At 49.3% G+C, this 15,759-nt stretch overlaps 1 protein-coding gene across 2 annotated transcripts; it reads right to left on the minus strand.

The window, feature by feature from the left end:
- Positions 1 to 1,799: 1,799 nt before the first annotated feature.
- LOC130838728 (cytochrome P450 2A13-like) lies at positions 1,800 to 11,256 on the minus strand. 2 transcript variants are annotated; one of them, XM_057712210.1, is made up of 10 exons: positions 10,952 to 11,144; positions 10,537 to 10,699; positions 9,183 to 9,332; positions 8,781 to 8,941; positions 7,250 to 7,426; positions 6,161 to 6,259; positions 5,914 to 6,055; positions 5,282 to 5,469; positions 4,595 to 4,736; positions 3,858 to 4,077 (listed from the first exon to the last, which is right to left on the minus strand). In XM_057712210.1, exons 1-10 carry the CDS (start codon positions 11,129 to 11,131, stop codon positions 3,896 to 3,898), a joined length of 1,584 nt encoding a protein of 527 aa, XP_057568193.1. In that variant the 5' UTR covers positions 11,132 to 11,144; the 3' UTR covers positions 3,858 to 3,895. The 2 variants fall into 2 exon arrangements, with proteins under 2 accessions (XP_057568194.1, XP_057568193.1); XM_057712211.1 differs by lacking the exon at positions 6,161 to 6,259 and having other exon boundaries at positions 1,800 to 4,077; positions 10,952 to 11,256.
- Positions 11,257 to 15,759: the final 4,503 nt, after the last annotated feature.

Here is a 15,759-nt window from a genome sequence, read left to right on the forward strand (position 1 = left end):
AAACAGAGGTGATGTGACTTCTAAATTCCCATCCCTCTGCCTTCGTTCTCCAAAACATATCTTCTGAGAGTCACCTTCTTCCAGAGTTCCTCTGGGGACAGGGGTTGCATCTGAATCATCTCTGGAACCTCAAGAGAGGCACACTGGAATCCATTTAGTCTTGAATCAATTCTGCCTTTGTCATGTCCTAACTGTGTGACTGTAGGCAGATGCTTTAACCTTCCTCTGAGTCCCTGTGCTCATTTGTAGCACAGGACCATCATAGACTTACCTTGCAGAAAGTCTATGTGGTTGAATAAATGCGTGCACAAGTTGTGTTACGGATTGAACTGTGTCAAGAAGGGATGTTAAAGTCTGAATTCCCAGTACCTAGAATTGGACCTTATTTGGAAAAAGAATCACTGAAGATATAATTAGTTGAGATGAAGTCATCCTGGAGTATGACTGGTATCCTTATAAAAAGATGGCAAATAAAAAAGAACAAAATTATGTCATTTGTAGCAACGTGGGTGGACCTGGAGATGATCATACTAAGTGAAGTCAAACAGAGAAAGACAAATATCATATGATATCGCTTATATGTGGAATCTTAAAAAAATGGTACGAATGAACTTATTTACAAAACAGAAACAGAGTCACAAATGTAGAAAACAAACTTATGGTTACCAGGGGGGAAAGGAGGGGAGGAATAATTTGGGAGATCGGGATCGACATATACACACTAGTATATGTAAAATAGATAACTAATAAGCACCTACTGTATAGCACAGGGAACTCTACTCAATACCTTGTAATGGCCTATTTGGGAAAAGCATCTAAAAAGAGTGGATATATGTATATATATAACTGATTCACTTTGCTGTACACCTGAAACGAACAGAACATTGCAAATCAACCATACTCCAATACAAATTAAAAAAAAAAAAAGATGGCCACGTGAAGAGAGACAAACACAGGGATGACAGCACGTGATGACAAAGGCAGAGTGACACAGCTGCAAGCCAAGCAACTCCAAAGACCAAAAGATGCGAACCACCAGAAGCTAGGAAGAAGCAAGGAAGGATTCCCCTACCGGTTTCAGAGGGAACATGGCCGCACTGACACCTTGATTTTGGATCTAACTTGCAGAGCTGTGAGATAATACAATTCTGCTGGTGTAAGCCACCCAGCTTGTGGCACTTTGGTATGGCAGCCCTAGGAGATTCATACAAGGGGCTTGGCACAGAGCCTGGCACATAGCAGGCACTCAGCACGTGCTACTTGTGGTTATTGTTATGGCAGGAACAGGTGTCTAGGGATTCTTGGTTTGGAAGAAGATGGTGGTGAAAAACAAGATACTCAGAAACATCACCACTCTCATCCTCCCATCCCTGCAGCCATTTAAAGTTCAACACTAGGCTATGTTTCAAACTTCAAATAATCCCTGTGAGGAAGGAGGCAGATGGGAAAGAGAAGCCAGAGAGAGGCTCTTCAGGAAAGCCCAAGGAGTGAGCCGCAAAGCCTGGACCAGAATCCGTGGCTCCTGTTCACACCTCTGCCCCAGCACTGTCTCTTTGCTGGGTTGGGTCTTTGGCCCTTCCAGGGCAACAAAGCTGAGAGTGTCCTCTCTGGACAGGTAGGATTGAGGCAGTGGTGGCTAGAGTGTGACTACTCTTGGCACCTTCAGTAAATACCAGCTTTTCCCTTTCCAGGTGTAAGTTTGAGGATTCTGTAGATTAACTTGTTATCTCTTCCCTCTCGTCTCCCTTCTTGCTGGGCAAAGACCTACTCACCACTATCGTCCCCTGGAGATGTGTCTCATAGGACCCAGCTAGCTTCAGGCCCTCCTTTCCTCTGTTGATTCGTTTTCAGAAGGAACTTTCAGGTTGGAGAACTGATGTTTGCCAGCAGCGGGGCTGGGGATGCAGTTTCCAAGGATGGGCAGAGGAAACTCTTGCTAAAATTCTGAGCATCAAGAGTTCCAAGCAGGACTTCCCTGGTGGCACAGTGGTTAGGAATCTGTCTGCCTATGCAGGGGACATGGGTTCGATACCTGGTCCAGAATGATACCACATACCACGGAGCAACTGTGTCTCTGCACCACAACTACTGAGCCTGCATTCTTGAGCCCCTGAACCACAACTAATGAGCCTGTGTGATTCAACTACTGAGGCCACTTGCCTAGAGCCTGTGCTCCACAACAAGAGAAGCCCGAACAAAGTAATGAAGAGTAGCCCCTGCTCGGTGCAACTCTACAATGCCGGCAGGCAGCAACGAAGACCCAATGCAACAAAATAGAAAATAAACAAACAAAATAAAGCTAAATTCATGGTCAACAAAATACATTTTAAAAAAAGACCATTAAAAAAAAAAAAAGAGTTCCAAACATCAGTAATTCAAAAGTTCCGAGTCTAAAGTTCTGGGAATCTGAGATTCCAAGATTATGAATTGTGGACTAAGCAGTTCCAAGATTCGACAGTTTACTTTTGCCACAATTCTAAGATTCCCCCAGGTGAGGTTTCTAGACGCCTCTTAAAGTGACATGCACATGGATGGATAAGGTTTGCTTCTGACTCTGGATTGTTAAATAGCGTGATTGTATAATAAAGAGTGTCACCCTGTGGATCCTCATCTCCTCCAATGAGTAGGAAGCAGCCAATCCATGGAACCCAAGTTGCCAAACACAGAACATGGAAGTTGAGAAATATGAGAATCATAGGCTGTTATGAAACGTGATGGGTTCAAAGGACCAGATGTCCTCTCCCCGATCTCACTCACTGGTGCTTCAAGTGTGGCACGTTTTGTGGAGGCGTGATCTGTGTAGCATTTAGATCTAAGGTTAGATTAACTCTAGATCTAACACAAAGATTGAAAGCTGATGTGTATGAATGGTCAGATAGTGCCGTGCTGAAGGATGCCACTTCTAAGGGGACATACACTAACATATCTGGGAGGAAGCAGGGAATTCAGAAACTCTGCACAGATCCCAGATCCATCAGAGAGGGCCCCACCTTCAGAAACTCACAGGAAATATGACTTCCTGCATCCACTCAGGAGAACATGCAATCACATGCTTGCATGTCTGCATGCACACATGCGCACACACACACACACGCACACACACAGACGTGGCTGGGCTGCTCCAGGTATCTTCTCTGAAAGTGTTTCCCTCTCCCACCCATTTCATGAAGAAGTCTGACTGCTGTCCCCAGATGTGACTCTGATTGGACACAGGAGCCTTACCTGTTGGTGGGCACAAAATATGCCCTGGCATCTAAGGTGTGCGCGAGTGGGCAAGCTTGTGGGCAAGTGTGTGGTGAAGCCAGGGCAGCCGCCTGTCAGGGCTCTGGAAACATCCCCTGGACAGAGCTGTTCAGGTTGTGCAATAATATAAGTTGTGTTTTTTTCATTTGAGGAAGAGATGCTTTTAAAGAATCTCCCCAAAGGACTGTGGGCTAAGTATAGCCATCCCTGCACGGAACTGTGTTCATGTACTTGCTGAGTACTTACTTGTGTGCTGTGGGACCTCAGATAGACACTTACACTTTCAGGACCTCATCTTTGTTACCTGTAAAATGGGCATGAATACTGTTCCCCATGACGTAGGTTTGTAAGTATGAAGGGACGTGAGTGTATGACACTTTTAACCTAGAGCTGACACAGGGTACTTGCTCCGTAAATAATATCTGTTATTGTTCTATTCAAAGTATGGTATAAGGTTTCTATTCCTCTCATCCCACCTCTAGCAAGGGGAAGAGAGTCTGTTCTGTTTCTTCTTCCTCTCCTATCCACTTTGCCCCTTCCTTTCTCCCTGTCCACCATTCCCCATCCTTATCTTTGCCCCTCCCCTAACCCTGCCCAGGCCCCTCCCCCCCGTTTGCCCCACCCACCAGCCCCGCCCTGGCACAGCCCTGGCTCAGCGGGGCAGGAAGCTCAGGGTGTAGTTTGGTGGGATGGTGGCAAAGCCCACGTGTTTGGGGGACACGTCGATGTCCTGGGGTGACTGTGTGGACTTGAGGTGGAAGTTCTGCAGGATGGTGGTGAGGAAGAGAAAGAGCTCCATTCTAGCCAGGCCTTCTCCGAAACAGTACCGCTTTCCTGAAGGAACAGGGTGGGAGGCATGGGGGGTGAGGCTTGTTCTAATTGCTGCCCTGACGCGACTACCTACAGACCCCCAGTTGCATTATTATAGAGAGGGGAGACTGGAATATCAAGGCCTGAGAGACTTTCAGAGAAGTTGCGACTCCTCTCTGAGCCTGTTTTCTGAGAACATGGGGTGGGGGGAGCCAAACCGGCTGTAGGATGGGAACTTTAGGTCACCCTTCCCCCCAGATAGATTCTCCAATATGGCTGTCGTGCTGTCATTGGCTTTCTAGGAATCTGAAGAATATAAGTGACCTTGGACAAATCTCTGACTCACTCTTGGGCGTTGATTCCCCCATCTCTGAAATGGGCACATTCATCCCTTTTCTTTTGCCTGGTAGTTATGGGGGTTACAGCTGGTTGTCTCCAGTGTATATAGTAACAGGGACTTGCCAGTTGGAGAAAGATACTAGGTTACACCTGAGAGATGAAGGAAGTCCCCGTTGGTGTTGGCTTTGGCAGTGTCTCTTACCGATGGAGAAGGGCACAAAAGCATCACTCTTCTTAAACTGCCCCTGCTCATCCAGGAAGTGCTGGGGGTTGAAATCTCGGGGGTTGGAGAAGAACTTGGGGTCTCTCAGCACAGAGCCCAGCATAGGGAACACTTCGGTGCCCTGGTTGGGAGGAGGCAGGGGACTTTGATAAGGTGGGGTGTGGGATGGGTGTGCTGAAAGCACATAGGTGTGGAGGGGGAATTTGGGTGTCCTAGGGGAAGGGAAGTGGGAGGCATGGGTGTTGGGGTCCTCCGAGGGAGGTATTTTGGGGGAGATGAGATTCATGTATCTGAGACAGGAAGATTGGCAGACATGGGGTTCATGTCCCGTGAGCAGGGAAGTGTGAGGAACATGGTCTCAGTGTCTCCTGGGGCAGAAGGTTTCAGAGACATGTGGTTCATGTCTCCCAAGGCAGGAGGTAGCGGAGATGGGGTGGTCATGTTGCCTGAGTCAGGAATTTTGGGGGACATAGGGTTCATATTCCCTGAGGCAAGAGGTCTGGAGAGATCTGGAATTCAGGTGTCTCTAAGGGGAAGGTGAAGGGGCTCAGTAGTTGGGTAAGTCTTTTAGGGAGTTGGATAGGGGCTGGGAAGTTTCTAAGGGGAACGGGGTGCAGGGTCACAGGGAGCAGGTTGGGGATCCTTGTAGGCTGGGTGGGGCAGCACCTTGGGCAGGAAGAAGTCTCGAAACTTGGTATCCTTTGTGACTCTGCGGGCCAGGCTCATGGGAATCACATCTCCATATCTCTGGATCTCATGTATCACGGCCTCTGTGTAGGGCATCTTGACTCGGTCCTCGAACTTGGGCTGCCGGTTCTTGCCAATCACGCGGTCAACCTCCTCATGGATTTTGGCTGAGGGAGGAGGGGAACTTGCTTAGCTCCTGCGAGGACTCAGGGCAGGGGTGATCGTCCAAATATGTACAACATGCATGACATCCACGTGTGACGTGGAGGTAGACCATTCAGGCCATAGGCACTGTTGGTGCAGGGTCTGGTTCACCTGGTCCTGCCAACATCATAGGGGAGGTGCAAGGGAAGAGGCTTAGGGATGGTCTGGAGGAGCAGATGGTGGGCGTGTGGTCAGTTCAGCCAAGGAAGTATACACCAATCAGTTCAGGTATTTTTGATATTGTAACAGCTATTGAAACTGGGCTGGTGCCTCTCAGCCGAGTATCACCTTGTCTCTGGATAGCAGGACGTGTCTGAGGGTCTAGGGACCTGGGAGCAGTGGGACCATGGCAGCGGGCTCATAGGAATTCTGAGGGTCTGTGGCTCTCCCCCGCCCCCCAGCCTTACCCTCCACATCTGGATGCTTCATGAGCAGCAGGAAGCCCCATCTCAGGGTCGTGCTGATGGTCTCGGTGCCCGCAATGAAGAGGTTCAGTGTGGTCTGCAGCAGGTTCTTCAAGTGGAACTCAGTGTTGGGATTCTTCTTCTCCTGCGTGGAGAGAGGGCTTCAGGCTTAGGCTGAAGGGGTTTTCCCCTTGGATCTGCCTCTTTTAGATCCAGACCAAAGGTTGGAAGAGGGACTCTATTTCTTTGCCTTTTCTTTCTTCTTTTCTTTTTCTTTTCCTCTCTCTTTCTTACCCTCCACCGGCACAGTATGCAGAACGTCCTGGACCAGGGATGGAAGCCAAGCTGCCTGCAGGGGGAGCATGGAGTCAAAATCACTGGACCACCTGGCATGTCCAAGGGACTCTCTTTCCTTCAGGCTGTCTCTGGGCCTGCAGCCTTTGCCCAGGATGCAGGCTTTGCCCCAAAGTGCCCTCCTCACACTCTTTGCCAGCTGACGACCTGGACTTTAATGATCAGCTTAGTTGTCATTTTTTCATGGTAGGAATGTTTAGAAACAGAGGGATACAGAGAGACAGTGGCAGTGAGTGAGAAAGAGGGACAGAGATGGCATGACAGAATGAATCAGAGAGAGTTAGAGAGATACTTCATGAGACACAGATGTAGAATTTTCAGCAACAGCATCATATTCCTTCACTAAACATCTTGAAGCTTACCATGGAGAAATCCCTCCCTGGGTCTTTTCACCTTGAACCTCAGACCCCATACAGCCCCATCTGCTTTCATCATAGAAGGGAGACTGCCACCCAGATGGGGGTGGGGACCCTCCACTGTGGCATAGTAAAGTCAGGTCACCTGTCCATACAGGTGTATCTGATACCAGAGAATGAAAGGTAAGAGTGCATGGTGGTGAAAAGCACCAGCCTTAGAATGAGAGAGCAGGGTTTGAGCTAGGGTCCTCTCTTCCTCGCTGTGTGACCTCAGACAGGGTACGTATACTCCTGGGCCCAAGTTTCCTATGTGTTAAATTTGGAGTCATGATAGAGAGCCTAGTCCAATTGCTGTCTTGGGTGCTGAATAGGTGGATACCGTAAAGCACTTAAAGTAGTGCCTGGCACATGGCAGTGTTGTAGAAATGCTTGCTCTTATGAGTCGTACTCACAAGTCCTGCCCGTGGGCAAACGGGCTCAACAGATGGACCAGTGATGGTTAATTATAATTGAGATTGTGAGGATGATTAGGATGGGGGATGATTTCAAGGGGCCTCTGTTCTCCCCCACCCCAGCCTGCTTTCCGTCTGCCTGGCTGGGACCTCTGCATACTGGCTGTCGGGGTATACCTCCTGCATGCGGATGAGGAAGGAGTCGATGAAGTCCCTCGGGGAGTTGGGATCCAGCGTGCGTTGGTTCTGTGCCACCTTCTTGGCTACGAAGTCCTCGAGGCCTTGCAGCTCCTTAAATGCCTGTTGCTGTGGCCCTGGCAGGTGTTTCATCACTGAGTTGAACATCTCATAGAGCTGAGGGTGGGGAGAGAAAGAAGGGAAGGGCAGGACCGGTGTCAGTGCTCAGGACCCGATGGGAGTGGGACCTGTCTCAGGGCGAGGAAGGCAGTGGGTTAAAGGCACCTGCCCAACTCTGTAGGTATTTCAATGCAGCTGGATGGGAATAGATATCTAAGTTTTCACATGAGTTGTGTGAGGGCTCCTGTCCAAGGATTAAAATGAGATGGACTGAAACACACATCCAGGAATCAGATATGCAGGTGATGCTGGATTGGAGCACACATCTGGTGTTCATATTCAGGTGATGATGGGTTGGGAGATAGCTGCTCAGGTGTTTAGCTGTTTAGTTGGGACTGGTATGGGGAGGTCAGCTGTCTAGGTGTTCAGGCATTGCTGTGGTGTCAGTTGGAAACAGCTGTCCAGTTATTAGGGCATCTGAACTGGGGGCTTCTGTAACAATGTTAAGGTATTAAAGTGGCGCTGGTGTGCAGGTGTGTAAATGGTGAGATACCTGTTCAGGTGTTCAAATATTCAAATGGGCCAATAGAGGGCACTACTGTAGGTGTTTGAATGAGCTGGATTTGAGGACACTTAATTGTGTGTCTGGGGAACAATCTATCCAGGCATTTATGTGTTTAGTTGTCTTGGGAGGGGTACCTGTCTATATGTTGAGATATTTAAGTGATCTGGGTAGGGGGCACTGTCTAGATATTCCAGCGGGCTGCTTCGGCACAGCTGTGTAGATAACCAGTGATTTTGGTGGGCTGAATTTTGCAGCACCAGGTGTTCAGGTAGTCAGGAAGTGGGCGGACATGATCACTTGTCCAGCTGTTAAGGAACTGAGATGGAAAAATGGTATGTCTTAAAAGGGAGCATCTGTAAGCTATTAAAGTAAGCTGGGGGCTTCCTAGGTGGCGCCGTGGTTAAGAATCCGCCTGCCAATGCAGAGGTCATGGGTTCGATCCCAGCTCCAGGAAGATCCCACATGCCGTGGAGCAACTAAGCCCATGTGCCAAAAAAAAAAAAAAAAAAAAAAGTAAGCTGGGATGAGGACCCCTCCCTGGTGAGGAAGCTGAGTTGAGGACATGTATCTTTCCTGCGGTGTCTATTGTTTATTTTTTTCTTATTCTTTTTTTTTTCTTTTTTTGGTGGTGGGAGCATCTTTTGAGATATCCAGGCATCCTTGGAGACTAGGTATTGGGCACCTGTCCCTGGTTCTGATGCAAGTGTTCAGCTGTCTGAGAGTAGGGCTGGTTTTGAGGGGACTCTGTGTGGAGGAGGATGGGAGTTTGGGGCACGTGTCTCCTGTGGGGGAGCAGTTGGCAGGCTGAGGTAGGGCAGTGGTGGAGCTAGGCTGGGACGGGGTTACCTGCCCGGTAGACGTAGCTGTGAACTGGAAGCTTCCCAGCATCATCTGCAGCAGTGACAGGAACTCTTTGTCCTCGTAGTCAAAGCGGTCCCCGAAGACGATGGAGCTGATGACATTGGAGACGGTTCGACTCAGGAAAAACGTGGGATCTATGAAGGCACCTGGGGATTGGGGTGGGGTTGTGGAGACAGGGATTTGGGGGAGAGTCAGCCAGGCGGTGTGATGCCAGTCTGTGAATCTGAGGAGGGCACGGAAATGCTAAGCCAAACTTCCAGCCTCGGACTCCAGAGCTGGGAGTCTGGACGTCTTCCCCCAACCTAGCCATCTTTTGGGGCCAGAACGTGTGTGTCGAGTCAGGTGTTTTCCTTCTCCCTCTCACACACTCCAGGGTCCCCCACTCACCGCGCGTGCCCCTGAAGGCCTGGATGAGGAAGCCCGCCTCCTCCTGGATGCGCTCCTCGATGCCGCGCTTGCCCACGCCGAAGTCCCGCAGCGTGGTGATGGAGAAGCGCCTGAGCTGCTTGGCGCGCTCCCCGTTGCTGAACGCCACGCCTGCGGAGGGCGGGTAGGAGTGGGGGAGGGCAGAGAAGAGCGGGGCAGGTTAAGGCCAGAGCCTGGGCTCCCTGAGAGGAAGGGGGAGGTGGGCCTAAAGAGAGCAAGTGGGAGAAGAGCGGGGAGGGGAGGGGAGGGCGGGACAGAGGGTTGGAGGAGACAAGGAAGGGGGTGGGAAGGGAGGGCGGGTGAGAAACAGACAAACAGAGATAGACAGACAGAGACAGACAGAGAGAGACATACCGCAGAGAGAGATATAAACTCAGAGAGACGCAGAAAGAGAGAGATACCGAGTTGGAAGAAGAGGATGAGAAGGAGAGAGGCGAGAGAGATACCGGAGAACAGAGAGAGAGACTCCCAGGAAGAGAAAGAGAGGAGGGAAGGAGGGGAAGTGAGAAAGGAGAAGCTCTGGGAGGCGGTTCTAATAATCGCGAAGATTCTACTAGTTGTGAAGGTGAAAAGAGAAACATAGGGAGAGAGAAACAGAGAGGGTCCGGGAGGAGGAGAGGCTGTTACCAGCAGATGGAGGCATGGGGATTTTGAAGGAGAAATAATGTGAAAATCTAATGCTCGGAAAGACGGGAAAGAGGGCAGGAGAGAGAAACCTGGGGAAGTCCAGAAACTGAAAAGGAGAAAAAGACAAAAAGGCATATAGAGGGACTTCCCTGGTGTCACCGTGCATAAGACTTTTGGCTCCCAACGCAGGGGGCCTGAGTTGGATCCCTGCCCAGAGAACTAGATCCCACATGCATGCCATAACTGGGAGTTTGCATGCTGCAACGAAGGAGCCTGGGTGCTGCAACGAAGGAGCCTGTGTGCAGCAACTAAGGAGCTGGTGAGCCACAAATAAGGAGCCTGCCCGCCACAACTAACACCCAGAACAAGCAAATACATACATACATACATACATACATACATATTTTAAAAAGAGGCATATGGAGATAGAGGCCCAGGTTTCCAAAACAGACATGCCAAGAGCTTCTAAGAGATACAGAGAAGGAAGGGACATCTCGTGAAAGAGAACAGGGAGATGGGGCAGAGAGAGGCAGGGAGAAATGCAAATGCAGGAGCAGAGGGGGCTCACCAGCAAACAGGAGTGGGGACAGAGAACACCAGGAAGTCAGCAGAAGAAGGTTGAGGACACTGAAGCCATCAAGTCTGCCTGACCACATGCCCCTGCGTCCTGACCCTCAGTCCCCCTCACCATAGCCTTTGAAGAGCCACGTGAAGGTAGCTTGCACTCCTCGCCCACTGAATTCCTCAGCCTGGTCTAGCAGGGCCTCCTTCACAGCGTCATATCCACACAGCACCACGATCCGCCGGGGCCCCAGGTGCACGGTGAACACAGGGCCGTAGCGCTCGCGCATCTGATGGAGGTGAGTGGGAGTGGTTAGAGGGAGCGGCCCCTACCCTGAACTGGCCCTGTTCTTAGACCTCGCATACTGGGATGCATTTCCCTATAGATTCTGACGCTCAAGGAGCTGGACATCCCAAGTAGTGGACTCTTCAGAATTCTCCTTTCCTTTCCTAAGACTCTGGTCCAACATTATCATTCCCTGGCCAGACTGGACAGGCCATCACCCTCATCCCTTTCCACCCATTTCCCTGCCTTGGGACACCTTCATGAGGGAGTTGCAAATCTGCTCGGTGTTCAGCTGCAGATAGTTCCCGATGAAGGGCAAAGGGGTGGGTCCAGGAGGCAGTTTCCCCTGGAGCTTCCTCTGCCGCCAGACAGACATCAAGACCATTGCAGTCAGGCAGGCCAGCAAAGCCACAAGAAGCAGCCCTGAGGCCAGCATGGTGGCACTGGGAGTGATGGTCAGCTGGTGATGTTTGGGGTGGTTTGCTTTTATACTACCTGGGAGAGAAGGGCAGACTTTGGTCGTGATTACATAATTGTCTCATTTCACCTCCCAACTACACCCCCGGCTATGGTCCCTGCCTAGCTTGGGACACAGTGAGCAAGGAAGGGAGGGGGACCTCAAGGCAAATTACCAGGGAGTGGGCCCCAAATTGAAATTTGTTGTTCCCTCAGGAGGGACTACTGTAGGGCTGCGGCGTTTGGGGGGGCAGTAGATAATTTCCAGAATTGAAGATTTGGGGATTTTTGCTTGGGGGAGCCCATGAGCTTTGTTTGGGATCTGAGAGTGAGAGGAACACCAAAGTGGTGGATTTTGGGGTCTTGGGAGAGAAGAATTCAAAAATCTGTATATGGTGTATCAGAACGTGACAGGATGTGTGGCTGTGGATTTGGGGGTCTTTTTGTGAGGCCGGTTGTAGGTTGAAGGGTCTCATGGTGGGGGCAGATTCCAGGGAATGGATGTGAGTGTCTTGAGGTGAGAAAGGACCCCGGGCTGTGGATGTGGGGCTCCTCCGAGGAACGTTCTTCGGGATCACAGAGTCAGCATCTGACCCCAGATATTAACCTGCTTTTAGTTTGAACGCAGTGCTGCCTCTTGATGCCCAGAATCCTCATTGGAACCTCAAAGTGAAATCAGGATGCGGGTCATAGAACCGGCCGTGTGTGGTTGGGCAATAGGTTGAAGACCAGATCTGGAATTCCGTGGAATGTTCCACAGAACTGGAGAAGAGTAACTCATGGTCTCTGGTGCCAGAGGGACTGGCCAAGGCTTGTGAAATAGTAATCACCACCAAGATGATACTGAAACATCCCAACTGTCTCAAGGGTTAGAATTCACCCAGGTCCTTAGGGAAGCCTGCTATGTTGATTGTATCATTTCTATTATTATTATTGTTAATGTTACCCATTTTCCATGTGGGTATACTGAGGACAGAAAACAGAGAGTGGGCCAGGGGTACATGTGTGACCCCTGCCTCTCCTGCTGTGCACTCATTTGCCCTTCCTAGGATTGGGTTTCCCCACCAGTGCAAAGGGAGAATTTGGGAAGAGAAGGTTGTATGTGAGGGTGTGTGAAGTCCCTCTTAGGGGCGATACTTGCTGTGTCAGGGCTGCTATTAGGCCGAGGAAATGATGTCAGGAGAGATTTGTGTAAACACCAGTGTTAGGAACAGAGAGGGGCCCTGGGATGCTGAAAGTGGGAGTAGAGAAAAGAGGAGTGGTCCTGCTGTCCTTCCCTCACTGACGGTTTCCCTCCATAATGATGGTTACCCTGGAAAGCACCGGCTGTGAAGATGAAGTTCACAAGTGCAGGATCTCACTGGTCCTTGTCACAACGGGGCTGGTTCATTAGCATCTTCATCTTGAGGTTGAGAAGCCTGAGACTCTGTAAAGCCACTTGCTGGAGGTCACACAGGTAGTAAGTGTGGGAGCAGGGAGTTGAACTCTCTGTCCTACTTCTTCCTCCATTGACTGGTCTAGGCCACCCTGGGGGCCACGTGGAGGTCACGTTTAGCAGCAGGTGGGTGCTGAGATTCGGGTCAGCGTTGGACACGTGGATTACACGAGCAGGTTCTGCTAGGGGCATTGGGCAGCCCAGGCAGTGCGGGGCATTCTGTTGACATTGAAGCTGCCCCCAGGTAGACACTAGAATTGAACATAAGTTGACACTGAGCTTGATACCAGGCAAACAGTAATAGAACTACCTCTGGTATCAGGAGGGTTCTGAGAGTAGGCACAGGTGGCCTTCAGGAAGGCATAAGGGTGACACCACAGAGGTTCTAGGTTGGTCCCAGGAGGTTCTGATATGAACACCACGTGAGTGCTGAGATGGGTCCTTGGGGCCCGAGCAGGGCACCAGGTGGGCACTGGACAGGCTCTGACAGTTGGACAGCCCTGCCCAGGTGCCACCTCAAACCTTGGGCAAGTGCAGGTGGGTGAGATTGGCACTCCCAGGACTGGCATGTTGCTCAGAGAATTCGAAGCTACTGAGCTCTGAGTCCTGCGGGGAGGGGACAAAGGGCAAAACAAAGCAGAGAGGAAAGTTGTTTGTTGGTTTTGAGGGGGGAAGAGGAGGGCAAGAGATTAGCACAGGCTTGGCAGGTATCAGTCCCCCTGATCCTGATCCCAGCCTGCACTTGGGCTGGCCCAAAGCCTGGGCCCTCCTCTTCCCCCTTGTTCCCTGTGAAGGAAGGAGCTATTGAAATAGAAACAGAGATTTGGGGCATTTGTTGTTCAATGAGGTTGGCAGGACCAAGGGTGCTCAGTGTTCAGAGAGGCTGCCATGAGCTGGGCTCGAGGCAGGTGAAGGGGTAAGGCCAGGAGAAGCACTTGGGGACAGAGAGTTCAGGTGACTGTGGCTTTAATGATGACCCTGAAACACGGAGCAAGAGATTAGTGTCTATCATCATGTGCCTTTTCTCCCAGAGGGCAGACACATGCCAGCGTGTGGTGGCCTGGCTTCTCGAGTAGCTAGTGGTGAGCCCAGGAAAAGGCTTTCTCTTCGTTGAGTCTCAGTTTCCCTTTTTGGTCAAAGGCACAGAGGTTAACAGTAAGGTGAAGACATGGATTGGAGCCCTTACCCCCTTTTGGTTGTGTGATGTTGAACAGGTAACCTCATCTCTCTGAACATGATGGGGCCAGGGATGGTATCTACCCCTTCGTCTGTTTTGGTGAGGAATCAACAGGTTAATGTGTGTGAACGACATGGCAGAATGCAGTGAATAAATATTAGCTGGACTCATCATTAGTCCGTGGAATGAAGGCAATAGACAAGATGTTCTTTAAACACCCTTCTGGATTTTGCAGTCTTTGGTAAAGTTCTGAATGTTTTTCCTTTGGAAAAGGAGAACGAGAGAGAACGTTTTGGGGGGTGGGGGAACCTCCCTCCCCCTTCCTTCCTCAGCACTGCCGGCCGAACTGTACTGCTGGAGCTGTGCTTAGGAAATTGACCTTCTAGGCGCCTCCTGGAGGGGTGGTGGTTAGGGAGTATGTGAGGAAGAGTGGGTCAGGATTAGACCCTCTGGGTGGGCATGGAGCTCTGCTCAGGGCGTGGCTCACCCATCGCACTTTGTCTTTCTCCCCTTGTTTCCGACCTTCTGTGTGTCTTGCTCTTTCTCCTTCCCGGCAAGTCACCGTGCCTTTCAACCCTCTTGTGTGCTTCTGGATCTCTTTACGTTTGTGTCATGTTGTCCGGTAGGTTTTCCCAGATGCCTCTGTCAGTTTTCTCCTTATTTATTTATTTAGTTTGAGAGTTTTATCTTTTAATTTTATTAATAGACTTTATTTTAAAGAGATTCATATCACCTATAATCGAGCATAAAGCAGGATGTTTCCATGTTACACCTTCCCCCCAATGCACAGTTTCTTGAATTATTAAATATTCTACATTGGTATGGTTAGAACAGTACATTTATTAAAATGATAAAGCAATGCTGATACACTATCATTAACTAAAATGCATACTTTATTCATATTTCCTTCATTTTTCCTAATGACCTTTTTCTCCTCTAGGGTGCCACAGTACAGTTCTTTATAAAGTCTCCTTCGGCTCTCTTCTTGGTTCTAAGTTTCTCAGCCATTTCTCGTTCCTTTGTTTTTGATGACCTTGCTCATTTAAATGAGGACTGGTCAGATGTATTGTAGGATGTATTAGATTGTATTTGATTTTATCATGGTTGCTCCCCTCCTACTGTGTCATTGTGGCTTCTCCTTTGTCTTTAAATGTAGGGTATATTTTATGGTGGCTTCCAGTATTTTGCTGTCAATGTCTGTTCAGCAGGTAGTTGTGATTTCGGTGTTCTCGTAAGAAGTGGGCGTGCGTGCTTCTACTCTACCATCTTGAACCAATCTCTCTGGTCACTGTTTTAAAAAAATTAATTTATTAAAAAAATCTAAGTTATAGGTGGTTTTTAATGTTGTGTTTGTTTCTAGTGTACAGCAAAGTGATTCATTTATACATATCAATTCTTTTTCAGAATCTTTTGCATTATAGGTTAGTACAAGTTATTAAATATATTTTCCTGAGCTGTACAGTAGGACCTTGTTGTTGGTTCACACTTTAAAAAATACTAGTTACTCTCTAAATATAAACCTTATTTTTACATAGTGTAAAGCTCACTCTTTATAGTGAGGCTGTACATAGATTTTGCAAAAATCTTTATTGGAGTATCATTGCGTTACAATATTATTGTGTCAGTTTCTGCTGTACAACAAAGTGAGAGAGCCACATGTGTACATATTTCCGCATATCCCCTCCCTCTTGAGCCTCCCTTCCAATGTCCCTATCCCACCCCTTTAAGTCTGCACAAAGCATCAAGCAGGTCGCCCTGTGCTCTGTAGTAGCTTCCCTCTAGCCGTCTATTTTACATTTGGTAGTGTGTATATGTTGATGCCACTCTCTCACTACGTCCCAGCTTCCCCTCCCCCCGGAGTCCTCAAGTCCATTTACTACGTCTTCGTCTCCATTCTCACCCTGCCACTAGGTTCATCAGTACCATTTTTCTAGATTCAATATGTATGTGTTAGCATATGGTATTTGTTTTTCTCTTTCTGGTTTTCTTCACTCTG

Source organism: Hippopotamus amphibius, chromosome 16 (assembly GCF_030028045.1).
Source record: "Hippopotamus amphibius kiboko isolate mHipAmp2 chromosome 16, mHipAmp2.hap2, whole genome shotgun sequence".
NCBI classification, from domain to species: domain Eukaryota; kingdom Metazoa; phylum Chordata; class Mammalia; order Artiodactyla; family Hippopotamidae; genus Hippopotamus; species Hippopotamus amphibius.

Coding starts and splice junctions, on each gene's coding strand:
- LOC130838728 (XM_057712210.1), bottom strand. CDS start 11,131: ATGCTGGCCTCAGGGCTGCTTCTTGTGGCTTTGCTGGCCTGCCTGACT. Junction 8,942..9,182: donor GGCCTTCAGGGGCACGCGCG/GTGAGTGGGGGA, acceptor CCCAATCCCCAG/GTGCCTTCATAGATCCCACG. Junction 6,056..6,160: donor AAGAAAAGAAGAAAGAAAAG/GCAAAGAAATAG, acceptor CTCTCCACGCAG/GAGAAGAAGAATCCCAACAC.